The sequence below is a fragment of the Balaenoptera borealis genome (assembly GCF_965194805.1).
Source record: "Balaenoptera borealis genome assembly, chromosome: 3".
NCBI classification, from domain to species: domain Eukaryota; kingdom Metazoa; phylum Chordata; class Mammalia; order Artiodactyla; family Balaenopteridae; genus Balaenoptera; species Balaenoptera borealis.
The window spans coordinates 159,374,819-159,388,259 of NC_138866.1; the positions used below are offsets into that span (position 1 = coordinate 159,374,819).

The 13,441-nt window shown below is 38.9% G+C and overlaps 1 protein-coding gene across 8 annotated transcripts in view; it reads left to right on the forward strand.

Annotated features, from left to right (window-relative positions):
• TASOR2 (transcription activation suppressor family member 2) overlaps window positions 1–13,441 on the forward strand; it is a 75,151-nt gene that overhangs the window by 43,109 nt on the left and 18,601 nt on the right. For 6 of the 8 annotated variants that reach the window (XM_082387124.1, XM_082387123.1, XM_082387122.1 and 3 more), the window contains 5 exons: window positions 421–493; window positions 592–654; window positions 4,261–4,980; window positions 7,915–8,157; window positions 11,448–12,321. In XM_082387124.1, coding sequence (XP_082243250.1) covers window positions 421–493; window positions 592–654; window positions 4,261–4,980; window positions 7,915–8,157; window positions 11,448–12,321 — 1,973 coding nt within the window. The remainder of the gene's footprint in view (window positions 1–420; window positions 494–591; window positions 655–4,260; window positions 4,981–7,914; window positions 8,158–11,447; window positions 12,322–13,441) is intronic. The other 2 variants (XM_082387129.1, XM_082387127.1) reach the window with 1 other exon arrangement.

Here is a 13,441-nt window from a genome sequence, read left to right on the forward strand (position 1 = left end):
TGATATGTTTTGTATTAAAATGAGCTTAACATGTTAATCATAGGTCTGATTGACCTTGAATTTGTAGTGGCTGAATGGGAACAGAGCGGCTACTTAGCAGTATGAAATGTCCAACATGTCAATGAAAAAAATGAAAGACGTTGTTTCTGATTGATTTGTTATGTAGTTGAACACTATCCTAAAACTAACCCATGATGTTCTAGTTATTTATTATGTGTAGCCCTAACGAGGCCAAGATTATTTGAATGCTAAGGAACTTGCAGTTTCTGATACTGGGGACAAAATTGTCCTGATTCCCGTAAATACTGACATTTCAAGAATTTTTTTCTTTAACTTTTTATGAGCTTAAAAATCACTGAAGAATGTGGTAGAGGGAGAAGGAGAGAGGAATTGAATCTTTCTTGCTATTTTATGTTTAAGGCAATCATCAAATGCTTAGAAGATCGAGAATTTTTCATTTTACTTACGTCGTCAGCCTTGATGTCAGAAGCAAGTAAGAACAACTTTTTTGAAAAAATGTTTTTCAGTATGTTTACTTTTATTGTATAAGATCAGCAACCTGACTTTTCTTCTGATTCTCATTCTGTGTAGGTTTTGGAGAGGAGCAGATGGGTCTTCACGGGTTGCATTTATTCCATTCATCCCTGTCAGCAGGTAAGGACACAGGACTGGCAGTTCACTGCACCTGTGGGCCATTTTTCAGTCCTCATCTTAAACTCTCAGCAGCATATGACCCTGGTAACTCTTTTCTTCTCTTAAATAACTTTCTTCCTTTACTCTCCCTGGTTAATCCTTCATCTCCTTTCTTTGTAGGCTTATCCTTTCCTGTCTGCTCCATGCTCAGATATCCACCTGCCTATTGACATTTCTTTCTACTTAAATGTCTCAGATGGTCCTCACATTCAGCATGTCCCAAACTGGATTCATTTGTTATTGAACAACAAGAGCTAGGAGATGGTTTTATCATAGTCTCCCAGTCAGTAGGACTTAAGGTCCTCACAGAAGCACTTCCCTCTGTCTGGACTACTTGTCTCCTTCCCCGTGATCGGATGATGTTGACCACCCCCCCAGCCAGGACCAGGAATTGCCTGTTAGGGGCAAAAAATATTGCTCCTGCAGTATGTAAATAGATATACAGTATATCTGTGGTATTAGAATTTCAGAGGGCAGTTAGGAAACAAAGTCTAGAAAGGCTCTCTCTGGTAGGGGGGAGATAATGAATAAAATTGGAGGAGAAGCGCTGGTCTAGCCAATTACCCATAGCTGTCAGGTGTCAGTTTAAATATCACTTTATTTATTCCCATCACCACTCTTCCTTCAATGAGGACCCCTAGGCTTTTCACCAATATAATTTAAATATTTATTTTTATAATTATTTAATGCCTGCCTTTCTTGTATTCTACTGCATCCCTACTGCTTAGCAATGTCAGGCACCTAAAAAATAATAAATGCTTGCTGAGCAAATAAATAAATGAAAGTAAATGAGTCATTTCTTTTTGTCATATGAGGAAAATTTCCTCATTGTTTTATAATCACACTGTGTATGTTTAAACATAATTTGTATATAGTATATAGTATTTATAAAGCTACAACCAATCCAAAAAAATTTTTTTAATTGATGTTTTTAAATTGTATTCAGCTACTCAAAGCAGAGAACTACTGGCATCACCTCTTTGGAATAAGCAAAATATTACCAATTATAATAACATAATGGCAATAGCTGCTTGCATTTTTCAAGCATTTACTACATTGGTATTCTGCTCGGCACAATTGATTTCACAGCCCTTAATAGGTATTTTTATTATGACCATTTCAGAGATGAGGAAACTGAAACTTAAACTTGCCCAAGGTCAAACAGCTGACTCTGAGCTGGCTTCCAGCTCTGTTCCCACACTGCCTCCTCCGTATGCAGGAGCTCTGCCTTCATTCTTATCTTTAGGTGTACACTACCACTTGAATAAGAAACATTAGTTCCTGTACCATTTGGTGTTGAACAGCACAGGATTTCTTTTTGAGTAAACATTGGAGTGTTGTGTTCAATGTTCACAGCCTCCTCTAGTTCATTAAGACCCTTTTCTATTTCTGGTCACTCAGAAATGTTCAGTGCTGTGGTTATTTGTTTTAAGTTGAGTGACTCTTCGCTTAGCAGACTTAAAAAGTTCTTAGATTTCATAATAGCTGTTACAAATCGTTCTGACTTCTGCCTTTCCAAATTCTTGAAATAATGAAGTTGTCTAGAAAACTACTGCTTTATTGTGAACTGTTAGTAGGACCTAAGAACTTTGTCATGTTTTATTTTTCCTTGTTACTTTCTAAATGAACTGCAGAGAAAGGAATTTTTATTTTAATGGCTAGCCACATTTTCCTATTTATTTATTTATTTATTTATTTATTTATTTATTTATTTTTGTTTGTTTTTTTAAAATTTATTTATTTATTTATTTATTTATTTATTTATTTGGCTGTGTTGGGTCTTCGTTTCTGTGCGAGGGCTTCCTCTAGCTGCGGCAAGCGGGGGCCACTCTTCATCGCGGTGCGCGGGCCTCTCACTATCGTGGCCTCTCTTGTTGTGGAGCACAGGCTCCAGACGCGCAGGCTCAGTAGTTGTGGCTCATGGGCCTAGTTGCTTCGCGGCATGTGGGATCTTCCCAGACCAGGGTTCGAACCCATGTCCCCTGCATTAGCAGGCAGATTCTCAACCACTGCGCCACCAGGGAAGCCCTTTCCTATTTATTTTTATTTGCCATTCTTTTCCTGATACCTGCTCAAGTATAAATGTATTCAGCTAGGTGTTTCTTAATTTTGAGGTTACTTTTTCGTTAAAAAGAATGGTATAATTCATACTTCAGTTTAGTAGGCACCAAAGGTCTTTATTATCTGTGGGTTTTTTATTACTGATAAATTACATTTTCTAGGATTTTATTACCTATTTCTCAGTGACCTGACCTTTTCTCTTCTTTCCCTGTACTGTTTTCCTTTAGGTTATTGATTTGCGGAAAAATTAGCATTTCTGTCAGAGAGTGAACCAGGGAGAGGAAGTAAAATACAGACTAGTCAGTCTAGTTACATAATATTAAAAAATTTCATTTGATAGAGAAGGTGATGAAATATATACCAGTAGTTACCATGAGACTTGGGGGTTACTTAGGGTTTACTTTCTTTTAGTTCAACTGGTTTGTGTTGTAATTCTAGTTTCTTCCAGTTTTATTGAGATATTATATAATTGACATACGGCACTGTATAAGTTTAGGGTTTACCAGCATAATGATTTGACTTACATACATCATGAAACAATTACCACAGTAATTCTAGTGAACATCCATCATATCATGTAGATACAAAATTAAAGAAAATAGAAAAAAAAATTTTTTTTTCCTTGTGATGAGAACTATTAGTATTTACTTTTTTTTTCTTCTTTGGCTGCGTTGGGTCCTCGTTGCTGCATGGGCTTTCTCTAGTTGCGGCGAGTGGGGGCTACTCTTCATTGCAGTGCACGTGCTTCTCATTGTGGTGGCTTCTCTTGTTGCAGAGCACTGGCTCTAGGCGCACGGGCTTCAGTAGTTGTGGCTCGCAGGCTCTAGAGCGCAGGCTCGGTAGTTGTGGCGCACGGGCTTAGTTGCTCCATGGCATGTGGGATCTTCCCAGACCAGGGCTCGAACCCGTGTACCCTGCAAAGGCAGGCGGATTCTCAACCACTGCGCCACCAGGGAAGTCCCAGTATTTACTTTCTTAACTTTCATATGTAACGTCAGCAGTGTTAATTATTTTTATTATGTTGTACATTACATCTTTAGTACTTAAATTTATCTTATAACTGAAAGTTTGCACCTGTGACTACCTTCTTAAGAGAATTTGAAGTAGGTCATATAAGGTACAGATTAGATATATTTTAAAAGCAGAAAATGAGAATAGAAAAGTAATTCTGCCAACTCTAAATGCTGGTGCATTGAGTTCACGCTGGGCTCCTGGTCAGATGAGACGGAGCTGCAGGCGGGCCTGCCTTCTTCATTCTCACCTGGTGATCCCATCTGAGTGACTCTTTTTTGGTTCTGTGTGTGCATGTTTTCATATATATGGAGATAATATATATTCATTAAGTGCATCCATAAGTCTTCTATTAATTGCTATTTAGATTACCATTTGAAACACTGTATCATATTTAACCATCCTATAATTTTGTAATCTAAAGCGTTTTTTCCTTCATGTTTTTGAAAAAAAAAAAAGAACTTTGGGTTTCTAATACATGTGTATATATTTTAGGGCTGAAAGACTTGAAAGTTGAAGATGACATCTCACTGAAGGTGGTACCTATTTTACCTGCCCTTAATTGTGCCCTGCTGGAAGCAAAGAAATCATTCTCTGAAAAAGGAATCTGTCTAAACACATTAGTAAAGCATAATTTCCAAGAACTGTACAAGGTGGACAAAAGTTCTTCATTGACTGCTGCTTCTCAGGATGGAATTAAAGAGACTGCATTCTTTGGCAAAGTGTCCAGTGGTTTTGACTTGACTCCTCCAGCTGAAAAGTGCCCTTTACAGTCTTTAACTCAGTTGAGGTCTTATATTTCAGATCCTAACGGGTACATTTTGGAAGTATCTACTGTACTAGACTTATTGGCAGAGTGTCCTCAGTCTCCTTGTATTTCAGATGGAATTTGTGATGTTGGATTTTCTTTAGTTATGACTCCAGATCCTGAATTTCACGACTCAGAGGCAGAAGTAAGAAAAGAAACAGAAACACAAAAGAATTCTGAAGAGATGTTTAAAGCAAGGCAGGGAGCTCTGGTCCCATTAAGTCCAGCATCAAATCTGAGAGTTCAGCCTAAGAGAAAAGCAAGCACGCTGCCCGTGGTACAGAGTAAAAGGGTGAACTTGTGCCGTCCCTTTCCCAAAAGAACTTCTGCTGGAGCAGACAAGGGTCCAGACTCTCCCACAACTCTCAAGTTAGTCAAAGGACAGTTTCCTCAGAAAAGAAAAAGAGGTAAGCATGTCTGTATGGATTTTCAGATGAGCAATTAGTAATAACTGTTGTGTGTTAACCCTGTTCCTATGTGACCATCCTGGACTGTAGCTTGACAGTGTCCGTTAGCTCTCTCCAGGTGATTTGTGTGCATGCTAAAGTTGGAGAAGCAGTAATCTAGATAACATGAAAATCAAGAAATAGGACAAAAGCCCACCCACCAAAAGCTTGTATTTCACTTGTAAAACTGCTCAAATCATCACTCAGTTATTTACTTACCTGTCTAAGAAATAAGGTCATTCCGTTTCTGAACTGTCCTCAGACAAATTCGAGTGGAAGAAGAGGGTCTCCTAAAATCAGGCACACTAAGAACAAATGGCAAAAACTGATAAGTGATAGCCCGAACATGTTTAAAGAGGGGGAAAAGTGCCTGGACTCTCCAAAACTAGAGCATCCTGGGGCAGAATTTCTAATGCTTTATTTGTTTTAAAAGTGGTCACCTGGATCCTACTATAGACCTATTGAAACAAGGTCCAGTGGCCTTGAGACATATATATATTGAAACAGTTCCACAAGTGGTTTTGTTGCCCCCTGAAAACTGAGGGAGAATCAGCTTCCAGAGCCATTTAATGTTAGTCAAATGCACTTCAGTGAACAGAGCACAACAAATAACACAATTTTGGCTTAGAGTCATCTCAGATTATGTGTGGTGTATTTTGTTTAAAACTAGGGAACTTATGCTCTATGACCCCTTAGAGAAGAGGTGAGCAGACTGGGGCCAAAGGGCCCCTCAGGCATTACCTGTTGTCTCTGTCCTTCACTGCACTGGCACAGGTGGGCGGCTGTGACTGAGGTCTGGCCCTTCACAGAAAAAATTTGCCAACCCTATCTGTAGTATTTTGAATTTAAAAATTTTGATGCCTAAAGAAGAAACATTGGAGGTGTGTGGATCCCCAGGATCCTAGATAATTAAGATTTTACCCTGTGGTTTAACAAGTAGTTATTTCTGGCCAATTATAGTTTGAGAAATTGTGTGTGTGTGTGTGTTTAGGAGGGTGGTAGAAAGAACGGCAATATGAAGCAGCGACTCACACTCTACATTTCCTCACAAATTCCAGGCCAACCATATTGGGTTTCTTCTCTATATGAACCATTTTAAAGGTATTAAATAAATTACCTATAATTCAACATATATGTTGTCACTGTTTCTCAAGTGTTTTAATTTCATCTACTATAAGAAATATGTTTTAGGGACTTCCCTGGCAGTACAGTGGTTACAACTCCACACTTCCAATGCACAGGGCATGGGTTTGATCCCTGGTCAGGGAACTAAGACCCCACATGCCACACAGTGTGGCCAAAAAATGAACAACAACAACGATGTGATTAAACCAGCCAAGATGACTAAATATAATACCACAAAAACTCAAAAAAAAAAAAAAAAAAGAAAAGAAATATGTTGTATATTGTAGTCCAGTACACACAAATTCATACATACTGAAACAGAAATTTCAGAAAACATTTACCCTAACTATGTGTAATACAATCTGATATCTTCTATTCTGTTTCATTTAATAAAGAATTCTGGTTGCAGCCCATTAAGTTTATTTTATAATACACCCATGGATTATTGCATGCAGTTTGAGAAACATGCCATTGAGTGATGCGAACAAGCAGGGCGGTCCCTGCAGGATCACCTGTTTCGTGATTCTCCTTTTCCTCGCAGGACCTAGGTTGTGAGAGATGTTCCCCTCCTGCCCGTGCAGACGTTACGCTTCCCCTAGTCTTGATCATCTCATCTTATTTTCTTTCTCTTCTTAATTTAGTCTTAACAGTTTTCCTGCTTGACTTATATTTTGCCTTTTTTTATGCTAAAAATTTTAGAAATTGTAACCGGTATAAAATCAGAAGTCTTACTCTAAAAACAAAACTCCTGCTTTATTGCCTTTAATAGTTTAGTAGGGAAGAAAATAATTAGACCCAGGGAAATGTACAACATTAAGAGAGTCTAAAAGCTTTTTAAAAAAACCTTTTATTTTTCTAACCTTCAAAAGAATAAAATGAAATTGGTCTCTTTTCTACATTTCACTAATAACCATCACATTCTGAAACTGTTTAATGTTTTCTGTTCTCAATTAGAAATAGTATTTTCCATATAATGTGATTTTAAAATATTTGCAAACATTCACATGTGTGATTATTTTGTATAGTCAGTGGGGAAAACGTTTTCACAGGGAACATTTATTAACATTTTTTTTTAACTCTTAAAGGATTGAAACACTTTCTGCGTGTGATACAAGCAGGTTGTTAATAGTTTTTTCTCCTCATGTGCCTCCACCTTTAGTTCTTTCCTTCCTTCCCTATGAGAAGTAAAGCTGAGCATTTTGTAAGAGAAATGAGCAATTATAATAGATTTATAGGAAGTTAAATCAGAAGAGGACTTTCTTCAATGTACCTTCCTCTGTCTTCTCTTAAGAGATGATTTTTCAGGCAGTATTAAAGCTTTGATATTTAGGTGTAGTGAAGGAAAATATGTAAGATGGCTTTTTGTGAACCTACAGTCTCTTCTCTACAGTGTGATCGTGGTTTTAACCACATGGCTTTATGGAAGCTGTGTCACTTTTGTGTAAATTGAATTATCCGTCACCCTGTGCTGTGAACTAGCATGTTCAGCCTTACCTGCCACATCAATCAGCAAAGATTACGGAATTTTTTAAAAAAATTAAGTCATGCCTTGTTTTTATAAAGTTATTACTCTGATATTTTTCTTCTAATCCTAATTAGGGATATAGACCAGCACTTAGCAAGTTCAAAAATCTTTTAATGAAATACCCCAAATTTTATATTTTATTCCCCATTATTAAAGTTAACCACCCAAAACAAATCAAAGGAAAGCTATGCTGATAAATATGTGAGCCCCCTACCCCTTAAAAAACGGTGTCTTTTCTGCATAAGGTGCTGAAGTGCTGACTGCACAGTTTGTACAGACAACCAAATTGGATAGGAAAAACCAAGAAGCTCCTATTTCTAAAGATGTTCCAGTGTCAACGAATGCTAAAAGGGCAAGGAAACGAGAGACATCTCCAGTCAAAACTGTTCCAAGGGCTAAGCCACCTGTGAAGAAATCTCCACAAAAACAGAGGGTAAATATAGTAAAAGGCAATCAGAATCCCAGAATCAGAAAGCAGCCACAACCTGGTAAGAAATCCTCTTCCTGTAAATTTCAACACCATAATACGGACTAATCGAGATTATAAGATAGCATATTGAAACAGTATAAGATCAGTTGAAATCTGTCACGTTCTTATGGTCTTCTTTAGTTCAGACACTGACAGGACAAGTAACTTGGTTTCCCAGTGTGAATAAATTAGAAAGTGCAAAGATTCATACCTTCACTAAATAGACCCTACTTTTCATTTTGCAGAAAGCCTGAACATGAACTGTTTCGCAGAGTTAAAGTATAAATGGCCTTTTTTATGACTAAATTCACAAGCAAGTAGCATCTGGCAGTATTTTTCTGGACCATAATCAGTTATAAAAAGGAGATTATAAGTTTGTCCAGAGGGAACTATAAAGACATGGTTCAAAGCAGTCAGTAATCCTGAATCCTGTATTTGGTTTTAAAAGGCATTAAATTAATTTTAAAAGCAGTTTTACTTTTCTACTTCTACTTTTGCTGAAGTGAATAACCAAGTCTCCTTATGTGAGCCAGCAGCTGACTGCTAGTTCTGTGTTCCACCTGCTGGAACCTCGTCGTTGCTGGCGTGTTCCCTCATCACTGCGGACCTCACTTTTCTCCCAGCTCCATGTCCCACTTCACACCCATCTCTCTGAGTAGAGTGCAGCTCCATCAAGCTGCAAAATCTATACATTTTACAGTATCTTCGGTATTGAGTCCTACTGTGTTGTATGTGTGGTGGTGGGTTTTGTTTAGAAAAACCTTCATTTCCTCATACCTCTGTATTTCCATCAGTTTTCTGTCTAATCTCATGATTCTACTTTCTCTCTTATCTATCTTTAGACTTTTTTAAAAGCCTCAAATTTAGTGGAATTCAGGGAAAGAAACTCTTGTTGGGGTGATGGTATTATGGATGAGCTTGGTTTCTTCTTTCCTCATTTTTAAAAAAAATTTTTTCGGCCGCACCTCGCAGCATGTGGGATCTCAGTTCCCTGACCAGGGATCGAACCCACACTGCCTGCATTGGAAGCGCAGAGTCTTAACCACTGGACCACCAGGGAAGTCCCTTTCCTCAGTTTCGTTAATGTTGTTTATGACTGAAGATTTTTCTGAAAGCTCCTCAGTCATATCACCGTACAACCTGTAGAGAGTCATACCCAATGCGGACTCTCTGCTTGTCTCCCCAGGCAGTTACTAGGTGGTCTTACCCACGGGCCCACATTTCTCTCCTGCCATTTTCCAATGCGTGCCTTCCCTGTCAGGCACGTGGTGCCACCCACACGAACCATGCCTGTTGTCACACCTGTGCAGTCCCCTCTGCTCAGCTAAGTCCACACGGAGCCATTTCCTGATGCTCTAATCTGCACTCATTTCTCCTTTTTTTTCATTTCTTTTTGGGTTTTTGAGAACATTAAAGAGTTAATTCATACTATTTTCCAATCATCTGGTGTGTCTTGGTCCTGTCTTTCCAAGTAGTTTGTAAACAGGATGAGTATAGATACATACATAATGCATTGTATTCCCAGCCTTGTCATTAGAATTCCTTGTGCTGAATTGGCTTCTGTATAGTTGTAGGCTAATCGATTAGTGGGAGGAGGTATGCAACTGGGCATTGGCAGAAAAGTGAGCCCAGAAAATGAAAAGTTTTCAGAATGGGTATTCAGAAATAGACCGATTTGTATTGCAAATGTCTGTATATATTGTGCAGCCACATTCTAAGTTAAAATTTTAAGATTACCACCTTTTAAATAATGTGTTAATTTTTCTTTTATTTCTTAATCACCCATGCTAATCCGCTTCATTTCTTTTACTTGAAATATCAGAGTTTAAGAAGGCTCAGTCATTTTGTTACTGAAACTAATGGTTTTCAATATAGTTTTTATTTACTGAACTCTTTATATTTTTTATAATTTATTTGGCATCATTTTATCTATATTTCTTAAAAGAGATAGATTATCAGTATTGTATTTTTAATTAACTGAAAACCTCTAACAAGTCAGTAATTAAATGATTTACCTGAAATGACACATATTTATTAAAATGAACCCTTTTTCTTGATTCAATACAGTGTTCTCTATATCAGACCTTCCTCATAGTGATACTCAGTGTAAGAACCATAGTATTTAAGGATAGAATGAACTTAGTGTCAGTAAACACATCAGATCCTAAAATGAACGTGTTTCTAGTTCACCCGGGGGGTTCACGAGACAACTCTCTTTGGGCCACTTTCTCGTACCTCACCCCGTTGGGCTTTGATATTTTAAATAAAAACTGGGCAGTGGTTGATTAATTTTACCCTCCTCACCATACACACACTCTTGTCATTCTGTTTGATGACCTCATAGGCCAGAGTTTTCTCTGTAAATGTATTGTCATTGGGCTTTGCAGACAGGTCAGTAATTTATTTCAGACCTGCTACTACTAATTATAAAGAGGAGCACAGTTGGCTTTTCTGTCCATCCAGCCACCTGCTACAGGGACTCACTGCCCAGTATTGTTGAGAACTTTGTCCATCATGATAACCGCATTTTAAAAGGCTGAATCAAAGTCCTGAGAAGGCAAGTAAACCCACCTGAGAATGTCAGTTTTCTGACCGAATGCCAATGGGTAGATTTGACTACCTGCTGTAAGAATTATCAGGAGATGAGGAGATTTGCTTTTTTGCAGATAGAATAGAGAGGAAATATTTTTAATGCAGAAACTGAAGTTTTAAAACTTGAAATTAATTGGCGATTCTGAATATTCTTACTTTTCTAATTTTTTATTCATATCATAACGTATTATAATTAAACATCAATATGGTTAAAAATCATCTCTGTTTTGAACTTAGATGATTTCTCTAATAACTTGCTAAGGGAAATGATTTCTAGGAAAGTACATTAACATTCTATAATATACACTTTAAACTTAGAAATTCTTAGATTCTCACTAGATTGTAAGCTCTCTGAGGGCAGGAGTCTTGTTTTCTTTTCTTGTTTTTGTTTTTTTCTCTTTGTATATTTCTTGAGCTAAGGAGTATGCCTTGTGTGTAGATCAGTACATGCAGTTTTGAAGCGTGATTTCTTTTTAAATTAATATGCGTATTCCTTAAGGCTTGTTCCTCTGGTAAATACATTATAATACATCAGGAAGTTGGACAAGACCTCACTCTGGTAATAAAAATTTAACATACAATTTATGCAACATATCAAGAGGTTTTTCTTGAATATGTTGCCTTAACTGTTGATTTTCACTGAACCATAGTAATATGACAAAGAATTAATTCTATGGAAATCAAGTGTTACGTGTCTTTTTTTCTTTTATGCTGAAGCCAAAGGAGAAACTTCTTCACAGCTTCAATCAGAAATTTCAGATGGTCAAGAAGATGTTATTAGCATAAGTACAGCTCAACCAGAAAATATCACAGTGGCTCCAAAAGACCCACCTGAAAACTCCATTGTCAACTGTGACTCCCAGGCCCTAAATATGTTGGCTGATCTTGCATTAAGCGCTGCTACCTCTACCACACCATCCTCTGAGCCCAGAAACTTTCCCTGCTCCTCTGAATTGCCACAAAACGATGTTTTGCTTTCTAAAGAACATTCTTTGCGCGGTACATCAGACCATGAATATCATAGAGTAGTTAAAAGTCAAAAAGGTGGACCGTTATCCAAGCCCTCCTCTGATAAGAGTAATCTGACGTCAGACCCCACGGTCAGCCAGGAGGACGAGAGCTTGGTTCCTGGCATTCAGGCCTCTGCGGAAGTCCAATCGGCACTTCCCGAGGAAACCCTAGAAAGTTCCGACGCAAGCCAAAGCTCTTTTGTTGCTGTGGAGCATTCCTATGCCCTGCTCCTTGCAGAACATTCAAAGAAGCATCTACAGCAGAGAGGGGCCCCAGGCCCTGCCTTTGCCAAGAATGGCACAAAAGGCCCCGAAGCGGGAACCCCAGTGGGGAAAGTGATGCCATTTCGGCATCAGCAGATCACCTCCCCACTGCAGAAGCTCTCCGAGGCCCCAGTGCTCAGGCGCAGGAGCAGGTTGCTGCCCTCCAGCCTGCAGGACTTCTGCCGCTCTCATACCGTATTCAGCTGTGACGGCTCCTTTAAGGTCACTTTCAAATGTGAAGCAGATTACGTGTTCAGCTTAGACAGCAAGTATACCAACAACCCCCTGGAGAAGACTGTAATCAGAGCACTACATGGGTGAGTAGGAGTGACACTGGATGAAAATGGATGAACTTTTCTGTTGAGATAAATGTAGCGAGAAGGGATACTTGTGCTAAACTCTGGGGAGGGAGAAGGAAGTGTGTAAAATCCAGTAACTTGGGAATAATACCAAGCAGTTAATCATTGACAATTAAGAAAACCTTAGTCTTCTGCACGGCTTTCCATCTTGAGATGCTCCTTCATAAGTCTTTCTGGTCTTTGAGTTATAATATGTAAATGAGATGTTAGTGTAAAATAGTGAGGTAAAGAAATAATGCTTTACAGACTGAATTCCAGAAGAAACATTTAAAGAATTACTTCTAGCTTGTCAAATTGGTCAGATTGCTACGAGTGAGCAGTTTTCACGGGGTCGTTCTATAAATCTTCCTTAAGGGGTCAACGCAGAATAACAGCTGAAAGCACAGGCTTTGGAGGGTAGACTGACATCGGTGTTGAGCCTGGGCTCTCCTGCGTGCCAGCGTGTGTGCCTCAGGACAGCGCTGCTCACTCTTCACTGAGACTCATCTGGGGTCTCTTTGAACTGCAGCTTCTGACTCAGTCCATTTGGGATGGGGCCTGAGAGTCTACATTTCTAACCAGTGTCCAGGTGATGCCAAGGAAGGGTGACAGTATGCGAGCAACACTTTTAAGCATGGGTTTAGTAATAGCCACTAAAGCTAGAGAGTTATGAGGGAGTTATGTACATTAGGGTTTGCATGGTGACGGGCACATACTAATAAATGGTGACTATCGCTATTAGCAGGAAGCGTTAGCCTGTGAAACAACAGTGACCTGCTGGTAGGGGGATACTGCACGTGTGAGGGACTGAATTCCGTGAGACTTCTTTCCTTGCTCCAGGCACGAGCTTGTGCTTTCGTCCCCACCTGCTCATGAGGGTCACTTCCTTAGCCTTAACCCTGTTTCACTGAAGCCTAGTTCTGTAGCCCCTCTGACTCATTCCACTCAGCTCTGCTGTCCGTTGGCCTGGCAGATGGCCAGAAATGTTTTGTGCCTCCCCTTCCGGTTTCAGGAGAGTCTCCAGAGCTGTACTCTGAAAATAGTATAGTTCTGCTGAATTGCCCAACTCCTTTAATCTTCAAACTTCCCAACTATTAGA